We start from the raw sequence: 27,003 nt of genomic DNA on the forward strand, positions 1-27,003 counted from the left end.
AGAAATTTAATCTTTATTTAAGTGTATGCCTGGTGAAAATTACCTACAACTTTGAACTGGCAGTGGAGACAATAATACTAAGCTGCTCTAGAGATAGTAGCAGCAGTGCATTGTATTTCTTCATAGCTATTGAGCAACTTTTTTTTCAGGTAACTTAGTACCAGTTTCACCACTGGGTAACTGTAAGTGTCCACTGCTGTCTAATCAATTTAAAACTGTGAAAAGTTGTTTTATTACAAATATTTTCAAGACCCTGAAATGCTTGAGAAGTTATATTCTGTTAGAAATACTCTGTTCGAGTTCTTTTGCTGTAGTTAAGAATGTAGGATTTTTTTGTGTAAAATGCTTTCAGTTGGTGGATAGGGGAGACGCATGTCCTCTAAAATGAATTCAACGAAGTAATCTGGGAGTATAATGCGACAGATTATATTAAAAATGCTACATAGCCCTTTTCTTCAATCAGTGTCTCCTTTTGGGGGATTTGTGTTAAAATACACATGTAAATCTTTAATCCTGCCATCCTGTCTGGCTTTATCAAGGTCACTTTATCAAGGTCCAAGAATATTTAAATACTGCATCAGTGAGGAAAAAACCACTGTATCTTTAATACACGGAGTATCTTGTTTCCAGTTTTAACTTGCCTTTTTCTTGCAATTTCTTATTTGCTGCTGGATTTTGGAAGCCATCTCGAAGTGCTCAGAGGTGGCCTGTTCCAAGCACTGACTTACTTTCACATGAAGTTGCCTTTAAAATACCATAGCTTGTTCCTTCGATACTAAATCACCTTATACATGAACTGAATGAGGATTGTAAACTCGATCATTTTGTGCTACGTAGTCAAGGTTGATAGAGACAATGTTCCGGTGTTATTTGCAAGATTTAAGGCGTTTAATTATGTATTTTACTGACAAATTTTTTTAATAATATTTAGAAAGCAGTTGAAAAATAATTTGTTTGCTGCCTTAACTATTATCTGCTTTTTTTTCTGCTTCATGACATGTCTTGTTTTAGGATGCTAAAGTAAGTTTATTCATGCTTTGGATACTAAAACAGTTTGTTTCCGTAAGGACACAGTATCCCTTTCTATTTACTGTGATATTGTTAATAATTAATGGAAAAGGACAGCCTAATGTTTCTAATTAACCTACTATTTCTTTTCAGATGCTATAGGAATAATAAATACAAAACTGATGATAACCCTCTGGAATTTTGTATTAAACAACTTGCTCTGAATCTAAACAAAGCTTTTTGAGATTAGAATTAACCTAAAACTTTATGCCTGGTGTGGAATAATATAATTCCAATCCTGGCAATTCCCCTACTTCTGTAGAGGTCAGTTTATTGACACCAAGGACCCTTGACCTGGTTTTATGAACTAAGCATGGGACTGGTGTAAAAAATCTAGGCTCTTTATACAGAGCTTAAGGGATACTGTATCTTAGTTGCATCAGTCATTTCATTCATCCCTGTATTCATTCTTCCCTAACAGATTTTTGAGACCCATGAAACAATTCACCACAAAAATCACTGACTCCATTGCAAGATGCTTCCCCATCCCTTCCCAATTCATATCTCTGTTACTGGGTTGTGATTTGTTCCCTGCTGGTACATCTGAATTGCTTTATTTTTATTGCACTTAAGGGCAATAAAATCTACCAGCTATTCCTGTGAACCATGACAATCTAATTAACAGCTCTTTGAGAAGTGCAGCTAATACCATGTTTGCAAATTGCAGTACTTTTATATTTTCATGTCTTTCAGCTTTTCTTTTTTAATTAAGCATCTTTCATACTAACTCATGTATGGTACTGTTCAATGGAAGCACAGGGTCCATTTACCACTGTCTCAAATTTTCCCTCCATAGGAAGCAGAGACCCCACGTAGTGTACTTGAAGAAATTGGATTGACATAAATCTTCACTTCAGCTGATGACATCTGTGTTTCATACTGTAAATGTTCACTGCCTTCATTGTAATGTTTAGCTAATGGTGTAAGATGCTGTTTGTCAGTATTACTGTTTTGCTAAGCTGCTTCATTCAAGCCCACAAGAAAAATACTCCTTTGAAAAGGGAACAAGAGACTAAAGTCCAAAAATCATAAATGAAAGGGAATTAGATTTAAATTGACTCAGTGTCTCCCTTCACTGCATTTGTAGGAAGATTGCATTTGACTTCAATGAGTGTACTGTTTTTTATAAGCAAACTTGACTTCAGGAAATAAGTGTATCATTATGACATAGCATATCTAAATGAAAAGAAACTACATGGACAACTCCAAATATGAAATGTTATGGTGTAGAAATTGTGTTTATGCAACCAAAGACTTTTGTTCATCTACCTTTTAGTCACCACTTGTGATAATTCTGCTTATTTCAGTTGATGCATAAAGATTGGAAATACCTGTTTACTACTGAATTTGTCATTATACCAAAGAATCCTGTTAGGATCTGCATATCAAACTGGTAAAAACTGTTAAGGTGATACTGTGTTTTGCAAGAAAACTGCAAAGTGATCAACTCACTAGAAATGAAGGTCTGTTTAAGTGTAGCTACCTTGAGCAAAACTGTGCAAGTTACTATACTAAAAAGGGAATGCATGTAGTAAAAAAAAAAAAAAAAAAAACACAAACCAAAACCCACAAACAAATAAGGAAACTATTTTTAGATCTGATACTAGCTTGCTCTGAACATAAACACAAGAAGGGAGGTAGGCTCTCTGACTGTATAGAGAGGTGCGTAATGAAAAGTGGATACTTTTGAAGATGGGAAAGAAGGAGCTTTACAAAAGGGACTTTTATTATTTTCTTTCAAACTCTACAAATTAGTTTGTATTTATTGGTGTTTTATAGTTATGCTCTAATGGGTGTATAGGTACCTTCAAAAAAAAAAAACCCCACATTAAATGTCAATGTCATTTTAACTGCTTTCCTTGACTTACACTTTTAACACGTGACACATCCCTTATGAAACTCCTGCGTGACATACAGTTGAACCAACTAATTTGCAGTGAGAGCTTTTAAATATTAGATTTGTACAGTAGATTCACTGCAAATCATGTAAAGTGATACCAGGTAATATTTTGACACTTTTAGCAGACTTGCAGTAATTATAAACTAAACCTGTTTCACTTGAGGAAATTCGAATTATGTATGCTTTTGCGTTTTGTAGTGCCACACTTTGGAGTAGCCAGGTTCTGCTGTGTGTCTGCGTGGTCCCCGAGAAGGTGGGGCTGTCCTCCTCCCATCCCTCCCCAGTAACCTCACTCTGGGAGTCAATGTTTTGGCGTGTTCACTTGAGTAAGTAGTGCCAGGTTGTGACAAAACTTAGCTTTGGCGTTGTTGCTGGAAACAGTCACGCGCTGCTAGCGGAAGCATTTACACAGCCGTCTGGAGAGCTGGGCTGCGGGCGTGATGCGATCCAGGTTAAATTTAACCCGCCAGGAAAGGCTCAGCGTTGCAAGTGCCCTGATCCAGATGCTGGTATAAATGCCCGTGGCAGCAGAAGGGCCAGCCGGGGCAGGGGTGGGTCTGCACACTTCCGTGGCAGCGCCAGGGTGGACTCACAGCATTTGTCGACTTAGGCCCTTTCTGGGATTCAAACATATCCAATGGCTACAGACTGTTTGTGACCCAGGGCATGCGAAAGCAGTGGTGTGCGTTTCCCCAGTGCACGATGCGTCGGGATAGATGAGGTTAGAGTGGTAGCAGAATGACCCTGCGTGTGAGATTGAAGGGGTAAAATTACCTTAATTTAAGTCAAACCCGAAGCAATTTTCTATGTATTAAACATGTTTTTAAAGTTACACTGTCACTTGTATGTGCTTGGCTGGATTAAGCTTTGTTGTGATTGTGACAAATAAACTGTTTGACCTCTGTCTGTCACATTGGTTTAGTTGTAATAAATGTCCATTTTTACACCATTGCTTTGTGTTTATATGTAATTAGTTCTGGTTTTTGCAGAGGAAAGAAGAGGCTACTCAGTGCTAGCTTAAAAAAAAGGGAAATTTTATTACAGTGCTTAATCTGTTCTTGAGCACTTTATTAAAAAATGTGTGAGTATACTGTGTCCAAGATTAGTTATTTACATCCATTTAAATTGTACAGAAAGCAATAAATTAGCAAGTTTTTGGAAGGCTTACACATGAAATTTGTTAAAGAGGATGTTAAATTGATGCGTTAGTGCCACTTCATTTGAAAATTAAAACAAACCACACGTTGATTGAGAGAGGGTTCTGGATAATACAAACTCAATACTCAGTTCCTTAAGGGGAATTATGAGCAAGTCAATGCAACGTTCACAATCCTAGTCTCAACCAAAAATTTCTCAGATGAACCTGTTCTTCAGCTTTCTAAAAGAACTGAACTGGTTGATGTTATCAGCAAAAGCATGGGGAAAACTTACCATCTTAGGGCATTTCTTAAATTTCCTATCTTATGGGGAAGGGGCAGGGGGCGTCTAAAGAATCAATTAGAATTTCTGGATTGTTTAGGCAAGTGATTGTTGGCTTGAGTGTCTTCAACTTCATCACTGAATCTTAGTCTTTAACTTGAAGAGGCCTTCCGAAACATCTGCTGTGCCATGACGACGGTCGCCCTGTGGCTGCCTTTGTTAAGTTACGGCATGCCATGGGTTATGCTTGTATGGCTTGCTTTGTAATCGGTCTCATAGTTCACTGCAGTGTAACTTGCCAGTGTTTTTTTTTTTAATCAGAGATAGATACTGAATTCAGCTGATACATCAGTGCTGAATGAAGGATATGTGGAATAATAGGGGTTTCTTTTAATTACAATGAACCTGAAAGCAAAATCTGCTGCACTCTTTAGATGATGTAAGAAAGTAAATTAAGCTTTTAAGTTATTAACTAGCGTAGACTTTCCTGTTTTGTAAGAAGTGCTGATCCAGTACAGGAAGCAATAGCATCTTTAAGCAGGCTCTTGCATTTCTTTTGACAAAAATGTTATTTAGCGCACAGGAATGTCACTGGTAAATTTCAGGGCAGTTTCCGATACACCAAATCTGAGAAAGACAGGCTGTCATCAAAGGACATAAAGCTGGGAAGTTCCTTACGACGCATTTCAGACCACCTGCCCTATAAGCAAGGAAAGGGCCAGAGAGGAGAGGCCTTTTCGCCTCTTGTGCTTGTTCCCCTCCATAATAAACGAAAGCCTCCCTACCCCGTCTCATCCCCCGTGATGGTGGTTGCCCGCTCCGGACAGGCAGAAAGGGCAATCGCATGGAAGCAGCCGCCAGCCAGAACTCGAGGGCACGCTGCTGCGAGGGGGCCAGCCTGGTTCCCAGCTGCCTACATGCTGCCGGGCAGTGATACCTGCTGCCTGTGCTTACAGGAGGTCCCAGCAGGCCGTTGTTACTCCCCTTCTGCCACTGGAAAAATGCGATCTCACTGCCCAGCTCAGCTGCGTTCCTCCTCCCGCAGGAGAAGGGCAGGCGCGGCGCCTGCTCCCCAGCCCGACTGTGACTCTGACATGAGCTGCCTGGCAGGCCTTGTTGGGGGCCCCGCTGCCGCCCCACCTGCCTGTTTTCATAATTGCTCTAAAGAACCTCAGTGATCCTTGCAGAATTCACAACGGAAAAAAAGAATTTTGAAAGCCACTGCTTTTAAGCAGTCATTAAAACCAAACCAAACCAAACCAAAACTTGGCCAATATTAATTCACCTTATAAGGTCCTTTTATGTGGAATACGCAGAATAACACGCAGCGAGACAAGCTATTCCTTGCAAATTTAAATCCTTTCTGTGTTCTTCTGGGGCTTCTCCCCTTTGGAAAAAAAAGAATTAAGCTTAACATTTAAGAACTTCTAGTCTCTTTGTCTCTTCAGAATAAATAGCTCACTCGGCTAATAAGGAAACACAAAACCATGCATATAACACTACTTAAGATAATGAAGTAGGGAAACAGTACCAAAATATATGAACTCTGAAGTCAGAAAACTGGTTGAATTCCAGGTTTCATGCTAACAAATGCAAACTAAATGTCAGATCTACAGCACTCAATTTCTGTGTAATAAACAGACTGCATGTGAAAGTGAATGATAATTACAGCTACCAGTCCTACACTGCACAGGTACAGCCAGTAAGTTTGTGTCCAGACCTCAAGGAAAAAAGCTGAAGCTTCGGCCATTATAGTAGCAGAAATAAAGTGTATTTAAATTTTTACATGCATCTCTGAGCAAGTCTTTTTTTTTTTTTTAAGAACTTTTTTTTTAAAAAAAATACAGCAGCTCAGCTTCCCAGATCTCATTACAAAACTGTGGGGACAAGGAGCCTAATTACCTGTGGAATTCTCACGTGGATCTTAGTTGGCACTTGGTTGCTAATCCTACAGAGGCCTGCTTTGCTTATTTATTTCACCCGACCGCCCATTCCACCACTTCTGTTTGAGCTCGGCCATTGATTTCACTCAGGTAATGCTCAGCGATAGCCTGCCATATGACACAGGATGTACAACGTCCTACAGCTGGCATACGTCAGCAATGCCACCCCTTAGCCAGCAGGCTAGCCGACCTGCGTGAGCCACGGGACGCAAGGCAGCACCAGAGAAAGGAAGAGGTCGTTGGCCTGCTGCTGGGGCGTCTCGGCGAGTAGGAAGTGCCAGTTCAGTTCTGGTCCAGGGAACTGAACCAGTCTGCCATATTCTGCACAAGTGACCCAACTAGACAAGTGAGCGTCTATGAAAAAATAGAAACCTAGCGGAAAATCTGCCTGTAAGGTCTAGTCGGAAAAAGACACATTATGAGAAACCGGTGGTCACAAGTTTCTCAAACATAATTTAAAACTTAGTGCTGTCTATCCTTGGAAATAACGCCTTTCAAACAAAGTTATTATTTCAAAAGCTATGCTATTAAATTACAATTCCTACATCTGTTAATAACAACTAAAACATTTAATCAAATTAACTAAGCTACAATTTTGCCTACAGTTATGACAATATATAGTGAAAGTCGGGTTTGAACTGAACATCAATATATAGCACTTTTGTTGTATTACTCCATATTGGACAACAGTTACACATGAAAGAAGGAAAATGTATAATCAGCATGCTAGGTGCAGTATGCATTTAGAAAAGCAAAAATATATATATTATATCCAGGAGCAATGTTTATTCACTCTTAACTGTCCTGGGGGAAAAACGTTCTTGCTGTGAGGAATGCTATCGTGAAGTTTGGATATCCAGATCTTCTACGGGACTTACGTTGTATTGTTGGAGTCGTAACGAGTATCTATTTGGGAGCACTTCATGTTGTCTTTAGGCTTCTAACTTAGGTGGTCTGAACTGTACTCTAACGGCAGGAGCCCAGGTTCTTTGGAGAGGCTGAAGAGGGAGGTATCTCTGCAGACCGTTCAGGGCACCTGCACCTTCAGTGCCACACACTGCTCTCTACAAGCGTCTAAGGACGCCTAAGTGCCTAAGTTAAATACCTGAAATTAAGCAGCGTGAAGTACAGTCCATCTAACAGCACAAACCTTTCATTTAAAAGTGAAGAAATATTTGTAAGGATTCATCTAATTGCAGGTGCTTTGCTAATTTAGCTGTCATTTCAAAAAGGTTTTGTCCTGAGAAGTTTGTTTTTATGTACCCTACTCTCCACCTTGACTGTAGGGAAGCTCGGCAGTACGGTGCCTTAAACTGTTTGTAAAATAAGCCTAAAAAGGCTTTAAGTCAAGTCCTCGTCTCCAAAAAACCTAAAGTACTGTTTCGGATATAAAACCTTCAGTTTCTTTAGCCACTCTGCAACCATTTCGAGCCTTCACAACTACATATATGCATCTTCAGTTACCAGATGTACACTTTTCGACCACTCCATCACAGGTTAGGCAGGTTGTTTTCAACTACGAATGCTATGCAACCAAGAGGTATGCAAAGTATTTTCTATCCTCACTCGCGGATTACAAGTGCGTGGTCTCCACTCTTACTTGAGGATTAAGGTACTGAATAAATTGATTGTTTTTTTGTGCACTTCCTACTTGGTTTTAGTCTACTGCAATCCCTACAGGCAATTAGCTCAGCAGCTCAGTCAGGGGAGAGAGAAAAATCCAACACTTACGACCACAAAGCTCCTACTGGGCAAGTATTATACAATCAAACAGCGATGTCTTTTAGATCCCTTTTCTCCAACTCATAACATGATTATATTTACTTTGTCTAGAAAGAGATTTCCCATAAGCAGACAGAAAATATAAATGGGAGTCTTCTACACAGACTTCAATTTGCAGTATGCTGTGGTGTGAATTTACAGCACACTGGCTGTTCCGTACTAACTCCTTACAGGGACAGTAAACACTTAACACACACATAACACAGAAATAAGCATATACCAAATAAGCTTTACTTCTCTTTCTATTTGTACTCAGTATGCATCCAGATGTTGCAGCAGTTCAGAGGGACAGAGTAGCTAGAGTACTTGACATTCACACCTTATATAGGACTTAAACTTTTTAATTTTCTGAAGCTTAGCACACAATAAACTAGGTTCCTTTATTAGGAAGAAACATTTTAATGTGCAAGAACACTTTATTTGAAACTCAAATATATCTGGTGCCCTATTTGAAAGATTTGTCAGCTCTATGTTTGATCAATTAGCAACTTCTAAAAGTAATTCTCACTTTGTTTTGGGAGTTTCACTGTTTTTTCCTCTGCTGCTCGATCTCTTTTTACCCCTGCTCCTGGATCGAGAGGAACTCCGACTTCTGCTCCTACTGCGTGTTCGACTATGACTTCTGCTGCGACTGCGGCCTCTCCTCTTTCTCCCCCTGCTGTGAGACCTCCTCCTTTCTCGACTTCTTGACCTGCCAGAGCGGCGCCTTCTCTTGTTTTTGCGGCGATTCTTTTTTCTCTCAGATTCTCCATTTCTCCGGTAAGAATGATCTGGGCTTGGGCTGCCCCTTCTCCTTGACCGGCTGTAATAGTCATCACGATGGCTGGTTCTGTTTCTCCTTTCAGAGTTTTTAGACAACTGATTAGTCCGTTCAGGAGAAATACGTATGTCTCTATTGGCCTCCCAAAACTCATTGTTTGGATTTTTGAATACATGAAGAAAGTTGCAGTGTTTCCCTCTTGGACACTTCTGCCTTTCAAATAAGCCTGCAACAGATTAGGGTTTGCTTTTTTATGAACCAGACCTGTTAAACCTCTTTCTTCATTCTGTACCTACTGGAAAGAAACTTCTTAAACTGAATTTTGCCTCTTCAAACAGAAAAACATGCACCTGACCACCTATCAATTTAATTCACGCAAGACTATTTTTCAATATGTACTTTTCTTGGAATTAACTTTTTAACAGCTATGAAGGTTTTAGCTTAAAACGATTTTCATAAATAATTTTACTACCTTAATCTAAGAATGTAAATATAGATAAGTCAAATGTGATAGCTGCTGCTAAGACCTGCTGATGGTTCAGAAACTGCTGTTGCTTTTTAAAGAGATAAATTACTACTTCCTGTAGTTCCACCTTAAAATGATTATTTCCAAAGCTAGGATCCAAACTTTCTTTTCCAGTCCAAGCTAAATCCACTAGAATGATTCAGACACTTAGGTGACATGGTATGAATATTCCCTTTCTTTCCTAGATCTATACAAGCAAGTTAGCATAGTTGTCTTCCAAACAGAAGGAACTGCAACATTAGGCAGATCTGAAAGCTGCAGGCTAATTCCCTCTTTTTTACTTCCATAAGTACTCTTTCAGTAAAACACATACTCTTTTCCAAGTGTTTATGTGACTCACCACATATAGCAGTTTTCCACCTTGTCACAGGACAAAATTCACAATGAAGCTGTCGGCCTGCATACCATCGTCCACTGAATAGAGCAAGAGCTGCCTGACAGTCCTTCTCCCTTTAAAAAGTAAAAATCACACATAGCATTATCATCATTCAATCATTTAAGATGTTATTACCCATTTTAAGCTCCCATTACAGTATCAGCATGAATCGCTTGGATTATACAAATAGTGTTCACAGTTCTAAAACTTAGTAAGATTGCGAGTACTTACGACTGATACTGGACATACACATTTCCTCGCAGGTGAGGCTCATAGTTGCAACTGACCTAAGGGGATGGAAACATTAAATTAGTGCAACGGAAGGTTTATGCTATACAGCAGCTCACGCATGTTGAGATGGCAGCCGTTCCAATTTTGACAGCTCATCAATATGAACTTACATATGATTTTCTTCTGAACACTTAGTTTTAGCCAAATAAAAGGTTTTGAAGGAAAAAAAGAAAGCCCTTCTGGCTTATGTTTGACTGTTTCCAGCATTATGCTTTGATTAACACTGGGACCTCTGCTTCATTTAGTCCACAAGACAGCTTGTACTCAATTGTCTCACATTTGTCTCAGCCAACCCTACTGTGCAACAGCCAAATCTTGCTCTGAAAACAATTAGTAGTATCCTCATGTGGAAATGTGGGATTCATTGTGGTAAGAGAATCTTTAGAGCAATTTTGTTTCACAGCATCCCTGTGAGATGAGTTAGAAAAGCTGAAGTCACTAGCTTTCACTGTACCGTTCTGAAACACCTTTTTTCATAATAATTTAGCATTCAAAGTACATCTAAAGTTCTCAAAAATACACAATTTAACTTGCCAAAAGCTTGTTGCTAGTTACAAAGGATTCTGAAACAGGCAGGCCCAAGCAGGCTAGAACCTAATTCTCCAGGGCAGAACTGTGAGCCCAGCCTCTTTTGTCCCCAGGCCTCTTCCGATACCCGCACCAAATGAGGCAGGTGGCTCCTTTCATCACTGAACCCTGACTGACCCTCAGAGAATACCTCTCTGTGCACTGGGTTAGGCAGGGGCTTCAGACACAACAATGAGCAGTTGTATAATTAAATATTACAGAATAAGCAGTCAAACTATGTGAGATAAACAACGTCAACACAAGAACAAGCAAGAATGATTTTGCCATGGACACTTTTGGGTGGGAAAAGAGGTGTCTTTTGTACGGATCTGCCAGATTCTGGAGTAGCTTCCCAGAAGGAAGAGCAAGACTAAAACCTTGGGCTATACCACTGGAAAGGGGTGTGTATAATCTGATTCTAAGTGGTAGTAGAGACTCAACTCAATCACAGCTAAGATCCCTGCAGCCAACACGTAAATTCTAAGCATCTCTAATATAATGAAAATGCCCATGAGAATCATATTACAGTTGCACAATTACTTCAGAAGCTCAGAAATGCCACACTAAAAGCTCTTATCCCATTATTAGGCATAGAGACCCAAGTATGTGCAACTTAGCACAGCTGCATACAACAACGATACAAAGTCGAGGATCTGAGTTTGATGGTAAGACAGCATTTCAACCCACGCTCCATTGGGAATCTACATCCTGTCTTCTAGGATAGAGCACAGCTTGCTAATATCCCATGAGTCAAAATATGGAGGGGATACTCCTCCAAGCAAGTGAAGGTTTCTTACCTATAAGGCTCATTATACAACTATTGAAAAGTCACTTTTTCTGCTTTCTTCTTGCTTGAAATGCTTATACAATCTCAGTTCTGAGGCAGCTGTCAGTAGATGGAAACAAAAGGAGAAAAGGCACTGCGTGCCTCCTGGTGACTGCAGGAAAACACTCAGGAATGGCAAACAGAAAGGGATGCTGCAGGAGGTTCTGTGACAAGGAGATTTCATCATCCAAGCTGCACATTTTGGGGCAACATGGGACTGTTAAGACACATCGTTCATCTCTGAGGTCTCCATTTACAGGTCCCTCTTTTTCCCCCATAAGAAATCATAATATAAATGGGAAAAATTCAGGAAAGAACATTCAGCAAACGAAACGCAAAAACTAAGGATGGATGACAGATCTCAACACCATTTATGTAACTTACCTTTTTATAATTGTGCTGGTTTTGGCTGGAGTAGAGTTAATTTTCTTCACAGTAGCTAATATGGGGCTATGTTTTGGATTTGTGCTGGAAACAGTGTGGATAATACAGGGATGTTTTAGTCACTGCTGAGCAGTGCTTACACAGTCAAGACCTTCGCTGCTCCTCACCCCACCCCACCAGCGAGGAGGCTGGGGGTGCACAAGGAGTTGGGACAGCTGACCCCAACTGACCAAAGCGATATTCCATACCATACAACATCATGCTCAGCATATAAAGCTGGGGGAAGAAGAAGGAAGGGGGGTACGTTTGGAGTTACGGCGTTTTGTCTTCCCAAGTAACCATTACGTGTGATGGAGCCCTGCTTTCCTGGAGATGGCTGAACACCTGCCTGCCGATGGGAAGTAGGGAATGAATTTCTTGTTTTGCTTTGCTTGCGCGCGTGGCTTTTGCTTTACCTGTTAAACTGTCTTTATCTCAGCCCACGAGTTCTCTCACTTTTACCCTTACGATTCTCTCCCCCATCCCACTGGGGGGGAGTGAGCGAGCGGCTGGGTGGGGCTTAGTTGCTGGCTGGGGTTAAACTCTACTGAAATAGACACTCCTACTGAAATATCTACTACCTTTCAGTTCATTGTTATTTGATTTTATTTTATCCAACCAGTCCTAAAATGACATTGTTTGGGTGTATACTCCAAATACATTTCATACCCCCACTGCTTCATTCCTTAGGCACAAATACAATAGCCCAGATATATTTATATTGTCTAACAGTCTTAGTTGACCCTCTGGGGCTTATCACGGGCTAAGTAAAGAAGGAACTGTGAGGTAAGTGGACTGTTGAGCAGTATGAATAACTCACAATATAAAAGCACAAGCTTTTATAACAGTTCAGGGGAATGGGAGAGAAGATTCATCCAGAGTAAGACAATGCTCTGTAACAGCAGTGACAAGTTTACAGGTGACATGAGAGATACAAAGTTTGCTGTAAGGACACTGCATAGTTCTCTAATGTACATGGGATTTAGCTAGGGCATGCTGGACGGAATTCCTCTTAAGGCTAGTAAAACACAACTTACGTGGTATACGTTACATATTTAACAAGCTATTAAACTCAGATGCATACCTTGAATTGAACAACCTTCCCCACATTCTGAAACTCAGGGAGCACGTCCTCGTAGAACTCCAGGAACTGCTGGTAGGTCTCCTCGTCACTGTACTCGAGACTCGCGTCCGTGTCATAGTCATCTCTCCGGCACTGCTCCATGCCAAAAGTAATGAACATCCCTCGGACGAGTAGTGTCTTACTAGATGTTGGATAGTTATGCTTGCGAGAACACCTGGACATTTGTAGTGAAGAAAGAAAAGTGAAAAGATCAGCACTTTCAGCAGAAGATGCACTTGTTGAAACTTCAAACACTTGTTCTGAGTAACAGCTTTTACAAAAGAAAATCCATTAGTGCAAGATCAACGTATTTCAATTATTAAAACAAATCTTTTGGAAGTGAATTTGCATATAATCTTAATTCTTTCTGCCATGCATAAATACATTCTTGCTGAAAAAAGCATGTCTGCAAAAGCTATAGATTCAGGTAACATAGTAAGAGCTAAAGTAATTTCTTTTCGGCTACTAGGGTTAAATGTGTTCTCCATTTCTAAAGGGCTTTACAGAAAGACTACTGACAATCTTTTAAGACATTTTAAAACAAATCTCTGCTCTTCTTTTTGCAAATTGAACAACTGAAGTTGTTCTCATCATACGGGGGAGTGGGGAAAGCACATTTAGACCTGAAGTTGGATGAGTAAGAGATTGATATTTTTCCACTTCTAAAAAAATGCTTCTTATAAGTAAGTCTTATCTTAATCTGCATCTTCTCGGCAGCCATAAAAGTATTAGACCTCCCTCACCATCCATCATATTCAGGCTACCTCCCTCATATGCTAAAGTACGGTTCTTCCCCACAAACCTTTAGATTCAGTAAGAACATAGATGTTAGCCTTCATGTTTATTTCACTGTACTTTATGATCTCACTTTCAAACACTTCCCTGAGCAACTGGGTCATGCACTCTCCAACACATTTCTCCTTTTCATGATATGATCAGAAAAATAGTCAGACTAGTCTACTCTCTTTATCTAGCACTGGCAAAGCACAGACAAACTGGAGGGAGGTCAGGTCTCAAAATGGGCAATTACAACCTAGACTTCAGATAGGAAGTTTCTTTCCGCATCCAGTCAGTCAGAAATTGACTCTCACTTTCCGGTTGGCACCTCAGACTTCAAAAAACAAACAACAAAAAACAAAACTCCAAAACCAAAACTAAAACTGGAGACAATTAATTTGATTTTTTTTTTATATATATTTTAGAAGCTGCCTCAGTTCACTGTTCTATTTGAATGATAGAACTAAAAATATTATATCCAACCAATATGGTCTGTACACAAAATGAATATAGTGCATGACAAAACAAAAGGAACCCCAAGGAAAATGAATGACCCAAAATCCAGTATTACTACAAAATACTAGGGTTTGAATTATTGGGGAAATTAATAACTGTGAACTCAGCCAGTTTCAGCTTCTTCAAGACATACTGAGCTTTGACAAGATTCAACAATTATTTTATTGATAACATTGGCTCTCAATTTTTCACCACTGTGGTCCATTTCAGCTTCCAACCTATTCTTCCAGTCCTTATCCTAGCTGTATCTCAGTCCTTCAACTTATGGTCAACACCAGAGGTTAAAATGACCAGAATATGAAGGAAGCAGGTATGTGAGGAGGAGGAAGGAAGATGAAGGAGAGGTAGCTGAGATCAACAACTACACGTGAGAGAAGAAGAGCAGGATATGATGTTTCTCAATATTTATTTACCAAGCGTATTCATAGTTCAAAGCAAAACTGATTTTTATCAATCCATAATTAATCCAAGGAGGTCACCTCCATTAAATACCACTGAAACAAAAATACTGCAAAGATTACAAAGAACTAAACATTTGAAAAGCAAAAATGCTGCCTGCAGTGAAATAGCTGGCCAAAGTTTTATTTAGGAATTCAACACATATTTCAGAATAGAAAAAAGATGTGGACTTGAAGCTTCCATAGAGTTGAATTATCACATAATTATCCACAATATACATCACACAAAACCAAATTACTTCTAGGATAAAGAAAACTACAATAGATGGACCACACATGTTTCAGTGATACAAATCAGTAAAACAGCCTTACTAGTTTATGCTGAAGATTCATGTAATAAGTATCAGAGTCTTTCCCTACTGAGCTATTTTTCCTCCTTAGCGCACAGAAAAATCCAGGGATTTTCTAGCCAGGTGCTGCTTTTGGGTCATCATCTTTAATGGTCACCGATGAACCTGTACTCCGTGAACCCATGTATACTTTTGGTTTCCTCTATGTCCTCTGGCAACAAGTTTCGCCATTTGTTTCACATGAGAAAGTACTTTTTTTTTTTTTTAAAGCTGGTAAACACTCAGGGAGACCTAATTAAACTATTTCATAATAAAAGCAAATAATCCTTCCCATCCTACTCATGAGTTCAACGTTCATCTACGACAGCCCTCTTCCATCATCTCTTTGAAAGTAGAGTCTAGACTAGTTAGCCACTCCTCCTACAGAAGCTGTTCCTCATCTCTGATCATCTTGTTGTCCTTCTCTCTTTCTGCCTTTTACTAGACTTCCTTTCTGAGATAGGGCACCCATAACAGTATAAAAAAAAAAAAAAAAAACAAGAATGAATGTATCACGCATTTAAACAGTATACAAACAGGAGAATTCTGGAAGCTACACAGCAGCTTTCTCAACTGTGCAGATGTACCTTAACTTGCTTTAGTCCATTTGAGATTTGATTTTATTTTTTAAAAGATGCAGCAAATGTAAATTAGACAAGATAAAAGAATATCTGACACATCAGGCCTCTACTAATAGCAGAAATCAAATATATTCTGTCTGAATGTATCCGTGCATCTGTCAGAGCTAAGGAAAAGTCAGTTTGACTATGTAACCAGAATGCACCATCAGTAATATGCCATAACAATAAATAGTTCAATTCCAGCCAGGCAACTCTTTTGCCCTCAATGTATAGTTCCATCACGAATAACAGAACCACATCCAAATACATGAAAGTAATTTATATAGCAATTTTTCTTCAGTTTGCGTATGGCCTAATGAAGTTGCTTCCCTTTCATCTCTCCAAAACACTTTTATGCTGGTAAATATTCAATTGATTACCTGTCTCCAAATCGGCAGGAACCTGTTTTAATATAGAATGGGCAATTCGCTCTATCCTTCTCTGTTCCTATATTCTCTGGGGGCTCTGGATTATGCCAGGTCACACCATTCTCCAGCTGTGCAAAAAACATTAAAATACACAGAAGTTAGAAAAGAATAAAGAAATGCAATGTCAAAATAAAACTATCAATTAAATCCACGAGCAATTATGAGCATTATGTTACTACAAGGTAAGCTGAACCTATTTTAAGCATTGTTTTATAAAGCTGCCCACTGTCTTAGGTCTCTGGTGATGGAAACCTCTTTTCTTGATAATTGTTCAGTTTTAAGAACAAGTCTATATTCATGATTTCTTTTTAACAACAACAACAAAAAAATCACCGAACTGGATGTTTTCTTTTGCTAAAGGAAAAGCTTTTATAACCAAAAGAGTTGCAATAATATTTGCTCCTCAAACGATGATTTCATTTATCATCTACGAGAATTACAAATATTGGGATAGATTCTTTCCATTCAGCTAAGCCTATTACTTACTTCACTCCAGGACCCACTGAGCAGCACTTTATACACCTGGCAGATAGAAAGCTAGGACTATTTACTTATTTGTCTTTGCAACAGCTCAAAGCTCAAGTAAGGTTATCACTATCACTTTTCATGCAGCTAGAAAAGGCTAAAATAAAAGTAACCTGCCACAGGCCAGAATTAAAAAAAAAAAAATTTCATAGTTAGCAGTGGAATTAAAAGCCTCCATATTGCTCATCTTGGGCCATTAAGATGTCTGTAATTCAAAATGGAATTACAAAGTTGCAAGCATTGACTGACTACAAACAAAATACACATTTTAAAAAGGGAATTTTCATTTTGTTAGCCAAAAGACCTGTAAAGCTGACTAGCCTAAGTTCTCACATTAAATCAACTGAAAACTCTGTTTATTTACAAGCAGCATTTGACCCTGCTACCCGTTCTGTTCATGACACTCAGTCATAATTTTCTTTCAACAAAACAGCACTGTCACTTCAACAGCGTCAACAGTAAGTAACTGAACCCTGAACTGATGCTGTAATGAAGTCACATTTCTGCCTATTCCCTTGCAGAAATGGCTGCTAATACAACTTGAGCTCTGGGCAGGTAATAGTTCAGAGCATTTTTCTACCCATATTATGAAATAAGTTTGATTCCCTACCTAAAAAACTGTTTAAACATAATTTAGAACTAAATGCAACTCCAGTGTAGCTATGGCAATCAACATACAATGGGTTAATTAGGTTAAAACTTAATTTTCAGATTCATGCAGTAGTTTAAGCAGAGCAAGAATCTTCACAAGTTTAACCGTATGACAGGCATAAAAAGCCAAATTATTCTTTAGGGCAATAGGAAAGATTGAATTCACCCTCTCTGAGATTCAAATGAAGACTGCAGTTTTCTTTACTACACACTGCCAGCTTGAGATCCATGTTCTTCCAGGCACCGGAGCAGTGCCCTCCTTTACTGCTGAATCCTTTTATTTAGAGCCTGCCATCTGCTTAAAAAGACAAGTTTGTCTTGCCACCCAGAAGGACTGACAGATTTATTTAGAATTCTAATTCACAAATAAACCATCAAGCATAGTGTTTTTTAACAGCACACAGCAGTATTTCCAGATTGATTTTGACTCAGATCTCATGAACAGGAATGAGCACACACAACTGCACTGTCACCAACCAGCCAGAAATATGCCTAATTATGTTCCACCCAGTAAATAATTGTTTACAGCTCATGCAAGCCACTACGTATTAAATTTATTCAGGCCATTAGGTTCTTGAGAGCAGATGGACAACACGCTAGAAGGCAAACAGCGGATGGCAATTAAATTACTTTTCAGTTCTTTTTCAAAAAGTCTCTGAGCATACCTGGCTTTCAGCTTGATCCAGCATCCTCTGCACAGCTGCCTATAAATGGTGCAAACACAGGACTAGTGAAAACCCTGAGGACACGCAAAACATCTGGTTTCTTTAGTTAAGAACCTAATTTACAATACTCAATGATTATGCGTAATAAAAGTTTGATGGGGTTTGCTTTAAGAACCGAAGTTTTACTTTTGCTCTGTAGCAATTCATGTACTACAAAGCTGTTAAAGGATACATCAGATAAGAAAGACCCTCATGTAGATGATTTTCTAATCTAAATGCTAGACAACTTTAATAGTTTCATTTTCTTTTTTAAAACTATCATTGAACTATTGAATACTTAAATATATCTCCTGCTCTAGTAGTCAGTCTGGTTACAGTTACATTCATAATCATTTAGTTGCACTAACCTTTTTAACTTAGAACATTTTATGTAATACACAGAAAAACACATTGCTTAGTGAGTCTCTGTTAAAGCAAAACATATAACTGTTAAGAAACTTTAGTATCATAAGTTCACTGTATCTAGCCTTCCAAATAAAGGAAAACAATGAGGATATTCTTTCCCTTCCTTCTTCTAAGTGGGCTGAGCAAAACAATAAAAGTCACTCTCCAAAACTGGCTGGAAATCAGTTCTAACAAATTATTCTAGGAAGTTCCAAGAAAAAAGACATTTAAACATAACCAATACAAGAAACTACGCTAGCATTGTTCTAATTTGGAAGAGAATTAATTAAATTAAAAAAGTGGAAGACCAAATGAAAATAAAAAAATGCAATCCAGGATGAGGACCCAGACAGCATCTGGTACTAATCATGAAGTATGTCAGATATCCACGCTATTAGATAAATAAATAAATAACCAAAATCAAAACACACCAAACCAGAAAATGTATTTTCTCATCTTAGGGAGGAAAAAAATTTTTTTAATCAGTAAGTCAGAATTTGAATAAACTGCAGTTTCAAGAGACAGGCCAGATCAATTGAACAACTTTCTGCTGCTGAAATGGGTGGCTCCACCCCCACCTGGGTCCTCACTTTCCCTCTGGGTACCTGTCAATGTCCTCTATGAGCCAGTTTAGCTCACTAAACCAGTAAAATAGTAACCCAGGAAAAACAACAGAAACAAACCAACAACCTACAAAAAAGAAAGCGGCTTCCATCTAGTTCAGGGAACCAAATTAGCCCACTGAGGATTTGGACAAACCCAGACACAAGGAGAGGGAAGGAACAAAATCCCGCTGTTACCATGGTTCAACTCTCTTGGAACTATATCTCAACCTTAAATAAAGGACACGACCATCATTTTCTCTCCCTACTCTGCAAAGAGAGAAATGAACACTTAACACAAGAGGAAGAAAGACAGGAAATAAAACAAGTGCTGTTCTTTTTCATTCCTCATGCAAGCGTTACGCAATCAGTGACACAACCAACTATTACGTGCAGGAGACAATACTGTTTGCTCCCGTCTCTTCTCCTGCGCTGGCTACCAGACACAGTAGCAAGACACCTCCCAGTGAAATGACTGGAATCTTTTGCGATTGTGGAGAAGCTAAAATGACTGCATCCTAGAAAGCTGCAATCACCCTTTACTGGCGATAGGCCAGTCCTCACGCTGGATTTCTGTACAGGATATCTTACATCCAGGTCATTCAACTTCTAAAACTTAGGAAGAATGTATCATTAACAGAAATGTTATCAATGACTAGTATCTTCAGCATCATTTTTCTCTCTACCCAAGGAGCTCTGAAAAAAAGATACGTCCTGTTGGATGAGTCAGGTAAAGAAGAGCTGTAATATATCTTTTGATTAAGAATTGTGTTAAGGAACAGCAGCAATGTAATTCCATATTCCATATCCTCATTGGGCATTTTCTTCAACACTGACTGTGTTCAACTGGGACATTAAGTAAGGATTATCTTTAACGCGTGATGCAAAATGGTGCACATATTAGAACCTGCATTCACAGCGTGCCTTTGTATTTAACTGATGTAAAAAATTACATACTATGAACAGCCAGATGCGTTAAAACTAGTTACCCTTCTAGGTATATGGATTCACTAGAGCCTCTGTAACAGTGAATAATAGTTTCAGGAATTTAGACAGAATGGAGAGAAGAAGTAACTAACACATTTATACATTTCCTAATCCCTCTTCAACATGCACAGACTGTTGCATCTGATAATGTAAGAGGATATGCAACATGTTTATCCTCCCACTGCCAGGAATCACCTCTCTCTCTCTCTTCTCCTGTTGCTTCTGCTGTGCCACTTCTCTCTCTTTTCTTTGCTGCTCTTCCCATTCTTCTTTGATCTTCCTCTTTATGATAAAAAAATATTTTAAAGTTATTTAAGGAAACAAATGCTTTATAATCAGTCAAATTCAAAACTATCATGTTGTATTACAACTCCTTGACCATTAAGTTTTCATCCAGTCATAAGCAACTAAACCTCTGGACAAAAACCCTTTTAAAGAGTCTTTTTTTTTTTTTTTTCAGTTTTGCTCTTCTAGAATGGAAGAAAGAAGAGCTTACGCTTTCAAACATACCAACATCAAGAAAACTGGGTCCACTAGAGAACAGTAAAAGATACTACACTAAGTCTACCATATCGCCAGACACAATTGTAACATTCAGTTTATACATCACCTCTTCTTCTTCTTGACGTTTTCTTGCAGCCTCTTCTTTTTCTTTCTTAAGCTTGAACTCTTCTTGGGCCTTTTCTTCTCTCAGCAACCACTGCTCATGTAGTTTTTGTCTACCAAGGAAACCACATACCACTTAGACAAAATTTAATGACTACCCATAACTGATGGAATTGTCATGCATACAATTCAAATTTATTAGTTCAGCAATAACTACAGCTTATCTAATCTTTTTTAAAAGAGAAAATTCCATAGGAATTATTCAGGTTTTAGAGAAAAACTGCGTAGCCTGAAACAGACAAAAAGGATTCTATTTTACAGAATACATTGAAACTTTTCAAAGTGGAATTGACTACAAATGTAACTACTACTTATATGCCGTTTTCTAGATTTTTCACCTCTCTGCCTCAAGTTTTTTTTCTTCTTCTTCCTCTTCCTCCTCTTCTTCCAGTTCCTCCTCTTCCTCCTCAGACACTGATTCATCTTTTTCAGTAGCTTCTGAGAAAAAACAGAAAACAATGCATCTAAATAACTGGATGTTACAGTCAGCAAAGATACACAAAATTATATCCTTTTAAAAAAACAAAAAGAAAAAAAAATCATTATTAGTTCCACTGACAATACAAAACACTTCACAGTTACCTGAGTCTCTTAGTTTGGCAAGCGCCTGCCGCTTTTTTTTTCGTTTTTCTTTCTTCAGAATAGCTCTGTATTTTTGATGGCTGAAGATGAGAGAATATTATTTATGTTAAAACAGCTAAACAAAGTATTTTTACTGTCATACATGCACTCAATTTACATCAGCAGTAAAAAACCCCACAAACCGCAAAATTAACAGCTATTCGTATGAAACAGGGAGATCTGACATGACAATGAAATCTGTATCTGTGCTGTTACAGCTGCATGTGGACAGCAGCAACGATCACATTTGGACACAACACAGAGGGTCTCATCCTTCTTGAGCTCTGCAGTACTTGATGTTATCATCAACTCCATGAAATCTCCCTTAGTGCCTGAAACTTGGTGACTAGATAAGATCAGGGAGAAAAATTTGGGGATCTCCTACCCTATGATTTTGGCACACCTTTCAGCACATTTCTAGTCTTCCTCTTTTTTACAGGGTATGAAATTTTAAGTCCCTTCCCTTCTCCCTTGATATTCTCTACAGGTAGCAGTCTTAATGTATAGATAACAAAAGCACTCTTAACAACCACCACAGATAATGCTCAGGTCTACTCTTCTGCTACTGAAGCTTGGCCAGACTCATCCTTGCTTGTCTGACAGCTCTGCAAGGCTACCTAGAAACAGCACTATGCTTTCAATATGGTTAAAAACACCCTAAGTATCTGAAAGCCTTTTCATATCAACCCCTTTTCTGTCGTTTTTCATTCTAGCTCTCTTCTTTCTAGCCAGTTCGTAATGGAAGAATAGGAGGGAGGGATGATCTTCAACTCTTGTCATTCTGCCATGCCAAATATTGATGGGAGATCAAAATCTTCCTGGTTTGGAGTATATAATTTTAAAAGATTCCATAGGTGTAACTCAGACAGCCAAACCTCACCCGCATCTCTAACCTTTCCGTTCAGGGTTACTCACCACCTCACCATCTGCACACCTGTGCATGCCATGAATAACACCGTGGTGGTTATCCTGGCAGCAGAGCGCTTGCCCTCAAAGACCAATGCCTGACTACATGCTCTGCCCACATCTGAGTCTTCTACCTTTGATCCAGTAAGCCTAGCGACTCTGCCTGTAATGTCACCTGCCTGGAACGAATCTCATCTGCTCAGGAGGTGCCTAGGGCTGACAAGCGAGGATACCTCCATCCCAGTTCTCGGGCTTTCTTAGGTGCTCTTGGAGCCCAAGGAAGGAAGAGAGAGAGCAATTCTCCTCACTCCCAGGCCACGGCGGCACATGAGGAGGTGGGCAAACAGCTGAAGCGCAAGGAGCAGCGCCGCCCCAGCCGCTTCAGGGCTGGGGCTCGCCTCCCCCTCCAGCCACACGGCACTGGCGAGCAAGGCCATTCCAGCAAGCGGGGAGCGTAGGGGCTTGCAAAGACTCGGAGGCCTGCACCGGTGACCCATCGCCTGCGGAGGGGGCCGGGCGGGGCTATGCCCAGGCACGCACACGCCGGCTGCCTCCCCACCCCGCGGCCTTCGCCGAGCCCCCCGCCCCACGGCCGCCGCCGTCGCCTCCCCCGGGCGTGAGGCGTTGACCCCCGCCCCGCCAGCAGCGCAGAGAAGCGGGCCGCAGCGGAGGCCGCCCGAGCGCGCTCGGCAGGGGCGCAGCAGCGCCGGCTCTCCCCGCAGCCGGGCCGGGCGGCCCCGGCAGCGCCGAGCGCCCCGCGCCGCTGCGCTCCCCCGCCCCCGCCCGCTTCCGGCCCCGCCCCCTGGGCGCCCCCCGCGGCCCCGCTCGCCGCCCCCCAGTGCCAGGCCCCGCTCCCCACCGCCGCCCTCCACGGGCGCCGGTTGCCCCCCCGCCCCCGCGCGCGACGGCGGCCGGTCGGCCATGGCCGCTGGCGCACGTAGCTGCGCCACTCCCAGGCCCGGCCGCGAGGCGGCCTCAGCTTCGGCCGCCGCGCGGTCCGGCGATCTCGGCCGGGGCTGGGCCATGACCCTCCTCGGGGATCCCCGGGCCCTTCCCCTTCCCCCTGGAGGCGGCGGGGAGGCCCGGCACCGGCCTCGGCCTCGGCCTCACCTCAACTTCCCCAGAGGGGACTCGGGCAGCAACATGGGCGCCGCCATCTTGCGTTACCAAGGGGATGTCACGTGACCCCAAGGCGGAAGGGCGCAAAATCCCTTCCGGCAGCCGCGCGTGAAGCGGCAGCGGGTGGGCGGTGCGAGCGCGCGCGCGCGCACGCACGCACTGGGCGGCCATTGGGGAGCCGGGGTCTCGAGCCGCTGCGGGAAGGGCGGCGGCGCCCGTGGCTCGGCCCCGGCCCCGGCCCCGGCCCCGGCCGCCGGAGACGGGGAGCGGTGCGGGAGCGGGGTGGGCCGCGCAGTGACCGGAACGGGACGGTTACGGGGCTGAGTCCTTCGGGGGGGAGGGGGGGGCAGGGGCACGGGCACGGGCACCTGCCGTCCCTCGGCAGCCCGGGCCTGGTGGCGGAGGAGGGTGCTGGGAGGCACAGGGGTCGTGGTTTTCCAGCCGCTCCTGAGCCGGTTGTAGTGACCATCTGAAGCTACAGCTCTAACCTGCTGGGTGGTGAATGCGGGGGGAAAGAAAACCAACTTTGGGTGATTACATAGAACTGGCTATGTACAGCTGCTTTCAACATGCTTTTACGCTGCTAGAGCTACCTTTGCAAAATTCACAAAACAAGATCAGAGCAATTCTCATGTTATGAGGTGGAGTTTGTATTACTCCTCCTGTCAAAAGCATTTAGGATTCAGTGAATGCACTGGCAAGTAGCATTTTAAATTTAAATTTACTAAACTCTCTTTAAGAAAGACCAGAAAAGATCCAGTCCACTGAATCTTTCATTGTGATATTTATAATTTTCCCAGCCCTGTTGACTAAAGCTGTGCATGTGGTGCGCAGTGTCACAGCTAGCCTGTTTTTTTCCTGCTGGTTGCAGTGTCTGTCCTATGTGGATGCTCCCCAGCTGTAGTAACTAGCTGCTGACAGCTTGTGCTGTGTAAGTTGCATCAGTTGAGGTGTACTATGCCTGCCACGAGGCAAGCTCTAGTTTGTCTCTTGGCTGTTGTGAACACAGGTAATGGATGGCTGCCCTGGCCTACACCCTCTCAAAAGAGTTGAGGGAAGTCCCAGCTCCAGCGTAGCAGGGGCACACAGGACAGGTATATTGGGGGATTTAACTGACACTGCTGATACAGTCTTATCATCATCTCTGAGGCATACTACCTGTCTTGATTATAAACATGCTTCATGACAGGAAATGAGTTACAATGTACGGACCATCATGGATATGATGGGTCGAAATATGCAAGTTGTCAGTAATTGGTTCCTCAGTGGCATGCATTATAGATTGCAGCCTTCAGAGGCAATGAATTTGTAGGTTTTATTTGGGCATGTTTTGTATAGCCATTAATAATTTACATTGTTTATTAAGATCTAAATTACTGTCATAAACCGCAGTGTAGGAGCTTGCTTCGTATATTCTAGAGGTAGTATATTGTATAAATCGTCTGAGCTGCTGGCAGTGAAGCAAACCAGAGCATGCTTTGTCAAAATCAGACTAATTGACTGTGGTGTTCATTAACAGCATAATGAGTATCCTCTTATTTATTCTGAAGCTCAGTGAAGTTATTCAAAGCAAGCATGTGACTGGTATGATCAGCAGTTCCATTTGCTATTTGACCAATGAATATTCAGACCATGACCTCTCTGCTATTACTTCACCACGTTTCAGATTCTAGATTGTCTTTTAAAACGAGGGAGTTGACATCACTATTACTGTTTGCTAGTGCAGAACATACATGTAAAATAACACATAATTTGCTGCGTCTTAGGTACAGAAGATGGCAGTATTGTGCATTTTACAACTGATGAACCATTGACACCCATGAAAGTTTTAAAAAACACAACCAAATGTGTTTCATAAATCTTCCTTCATTAAGGAATTACAACTATAACTTTTCATCCTCCTTTTAACAGAGTAAGTGCTGTAAAAACAATCTTCCTTCAAACTATTTGTAAGTCAAAATTGAGAAATTCAATCATTTCTTTCATTAGAATGCTACATTTCATTATGGCATTTTCCCAATATACTTGGGGAAAGAACCATCTTAAGCTTATATATTTGAGTAGTGAAAAAGAGGATCTTTTTATAAGAAAACACAAAATCAGCTATTACAGATACTCAATGATTCTGGAAAAAGCTATCGTGCCTCTTTGAAACAGGAATACAATAACTGCGTTTTTCTCCACTTTATTTATTCTCATTAATTTATACACATAACAGCAGCTTGATATTCAAGTACAGGTGTAGAATTCCATACAATTTAATTGATACCGTGTCAGAAAGAAAGAAATATGGCCATTTCAGGCAAGAGGCAAGAGCCATTCACATATCCAAAGTAACGTAGCATTCTGGTCAGTAGTTGTTAGCCCTTATACTGAGGGCTAACGTTGTACAGCCCACAGGCCTTCTCAAACATAGTTTATTTTTGTGGAAACTTTCAAGAAGTTTGTGAAGCTCACTCTTCCATGTCTCCTAAATAAAAATATACCTGTATGGTATGGTACTACGTGAACCCCATCATGCGAAGGTCAATATCAGGAGCGCCGATTACGCTTCACAGAACGGCACAGAACAAAGAAACTTTTTGCATCCAACTTGAAGTTGCATACCACATTCCATTATAAATCTCTGCAATGTCTTGTAAGATCTATCCACAGAACTATGTATGCGCAGTAGACCAGCTCTGAGCAAGAGTACAGGTACTCCCTTTAGCACACATTTGCACTTCATTTCCACGTGGTTCCTCTGGTTTCCATTTCTCGATTTCCTACCAGTGTGGACTGACATAAGCAGATAAGAAGTGTTCACTCTCTTGTGATACATTTTATAGGCATGCAGATTATTTAACAGTTGTCCTCATCATAATTTTTGCCATATGCTCCAGCAGGTGAGCAGTGCCTTTCCTCATGGAATTGTACAGCTTTTATTTTCCTGGCTGAAGAAAATGGATGTAGGAGAATGTGTGGGAAATGGCAGTAAATCACTAGCATGGATTTGGTTGTCTCAGAAAATACGTGTTGATTGGGAGACATTCAGGAAGCGTTAGTTTGTGACAAGAAGTGGTCAGTGTCCATTGACGCTTCAAGGCTGGAGATTGTACTATAAACTTACTAGTGAAGTGGCGGCAGCAGCACCATCCTTCACCTCTGCGTTGGAAGTTGCTGTTTGTTTGTCCTCAGTGCCAGCCCCATTGTGGGCGATCCTCGGTGCTTTCCACGGCAAAGTGCACGTTTCAAGGCAATCTATGTGAACTCTAGAGAGCGCATCCTTCCCCCACCTGCTGCCTCATGGCTACGCTGCTGTCTCAAGGGGTAAACAATTTCTAACATACTGTCTACTTCTGTGAACACTGATAAAACATTCTGTGGCAATAGGTAAGTTGCTTTTGCATCACTACAATGATGACAGTGGTTATAGGCCTCGTTCAACGCCCTTTTCCCCCCAAAGCTACTGGAAAAACTCCCATTTAATGAGAGTTAGGCTGGACCTATATCAACCAGCCTGGTCTATTGGATGATACTGACATTCGCCTAGATCCTAATCTCACTGACTTCTGAAGCCTGCAGCAGACGTGCAGCATTCGTCGTTACTATTGCACCCGGGGTACTGCAAGGCGCCGTGTGCAATTAGACCTGCAGTTCTCCAGGTACATTTCCATGAGTGACTAATGCTGACAGTAGCACATTG

General features: G+C 41.1%; 2 protein-coding genes across 6 annotated transcripts in view; one reads left to right on the top strand and one right to left on the bottom strand.

Annotated features, from left to right (window-relative positions):
• AP1S2 (adaptor related protein complex 1 subunit sigma 2) overlaps positions 1-3,919 on the top strand; it is a 33,349-nt gene extending 29,430 nt beyond the window's left edge. For all 3 annotated transcript variants that reach the window (XM_075175762.1, XM_075175744.1, XM_075175754.1), the window contains one exon: positions 1,865-3,919. Coding sequence is in view for 2 of the 3 variants with exons in the window: in XM_075175744.1 (XP_075031845.1) it covers positions 1,865-1,912 (48 nt within the window). In the remaining variant the exon portion in view is untranslated. The remainder of the gene's footprint in view (positions 1-1,864) is intronic.
• A 62-nt stretch (positions 3,920-3,981) lies between these two features.
• Positions 3,982-23,405, bottom strand: ZRSR2 (zinc finger CCCH-type, RNA binding motif and serine/arginine rich 2). 3 transcript variants are annotated; one of them, XM_075175710.1, is made up of 11 exons: positions 23,310-23,405; positions 21,255-21,334; positions 21,011-21,110; positions 20,617-20,725; positions 20,202-20,288; positions 17,974-18,012; positions 16,085-16,200; positions 12,966-13,179; positions 10,006-10,061; positions 9,739-9,848; positions 3,982-9,098 (listed from the first exon to the last, which is right to left on the bottom strand). In XM_075175710.1, exons 1-11 carry the CDS (start codon positions 23,354-23,356, stop codon positions 8,617-8,619), a joined length of 1,440 nt encoding a protein of 479 aa, XP_075031811.1. In that variant the 5' UTR covers positions 23,357-23,405; the 3' UTR covers positions 3,982-8,616. The 3 variants fall into 3 exon arrangements, with proteins under 3 accessions (XP_075031811.1, XP_075031830.1, XP_075031822.1); XM_075175729.1 differs by lacking the exon at positions 20,202-20,288; XM_075175721.1 differs by lacking the exon at positions 17,974-18,012.
• Positions 23,406-27,003: the final 3,598 nt, after the last annotated feature.

This window comes from Calonectris borealis, chromosome 1 (genome assembly GCF_964195595.1).
Source record: "Calonectris borealis chromosome 1, bCalBor7.hap1.2, whole genome shotgun sequence".
Classification (NCBI taxonomy): domain Eukaryota; kingdom Metazoa; phylum Chordata; class Aves; order Procellariiformes; family Procellariidae; genus Calonectris; species Calonectris borealis.

What these genes read in the sequence shown, in the direction of transcription:
- ZRSR2 (XM_075175710.1), bottom strand. Translation starts at nt 23,356, where the DNA reads ATGGCGGCGCCCATGTTGCTGCCCGAGTCCCCTCTGGGGAAGTTGAG. An exon ending in TCCCCTCTGGGGAAGTTGAG is followed by an intron (nt 21,335 to 23,309) that starts GTGAGGCCGAGG and finishes TCTCATCTTCAG; the next exon opens with CCATCAAAAATACAGAGCTA. An exon ending in AGGAGAAGAGAGAGAGAGAG is followed by an intron (nt 18,013 to 20,201) that starts GTGATTCCTGGC and finishes CACCATTTATAG; the next exon opens with GCAGCTGTGCAGAGGATGCT.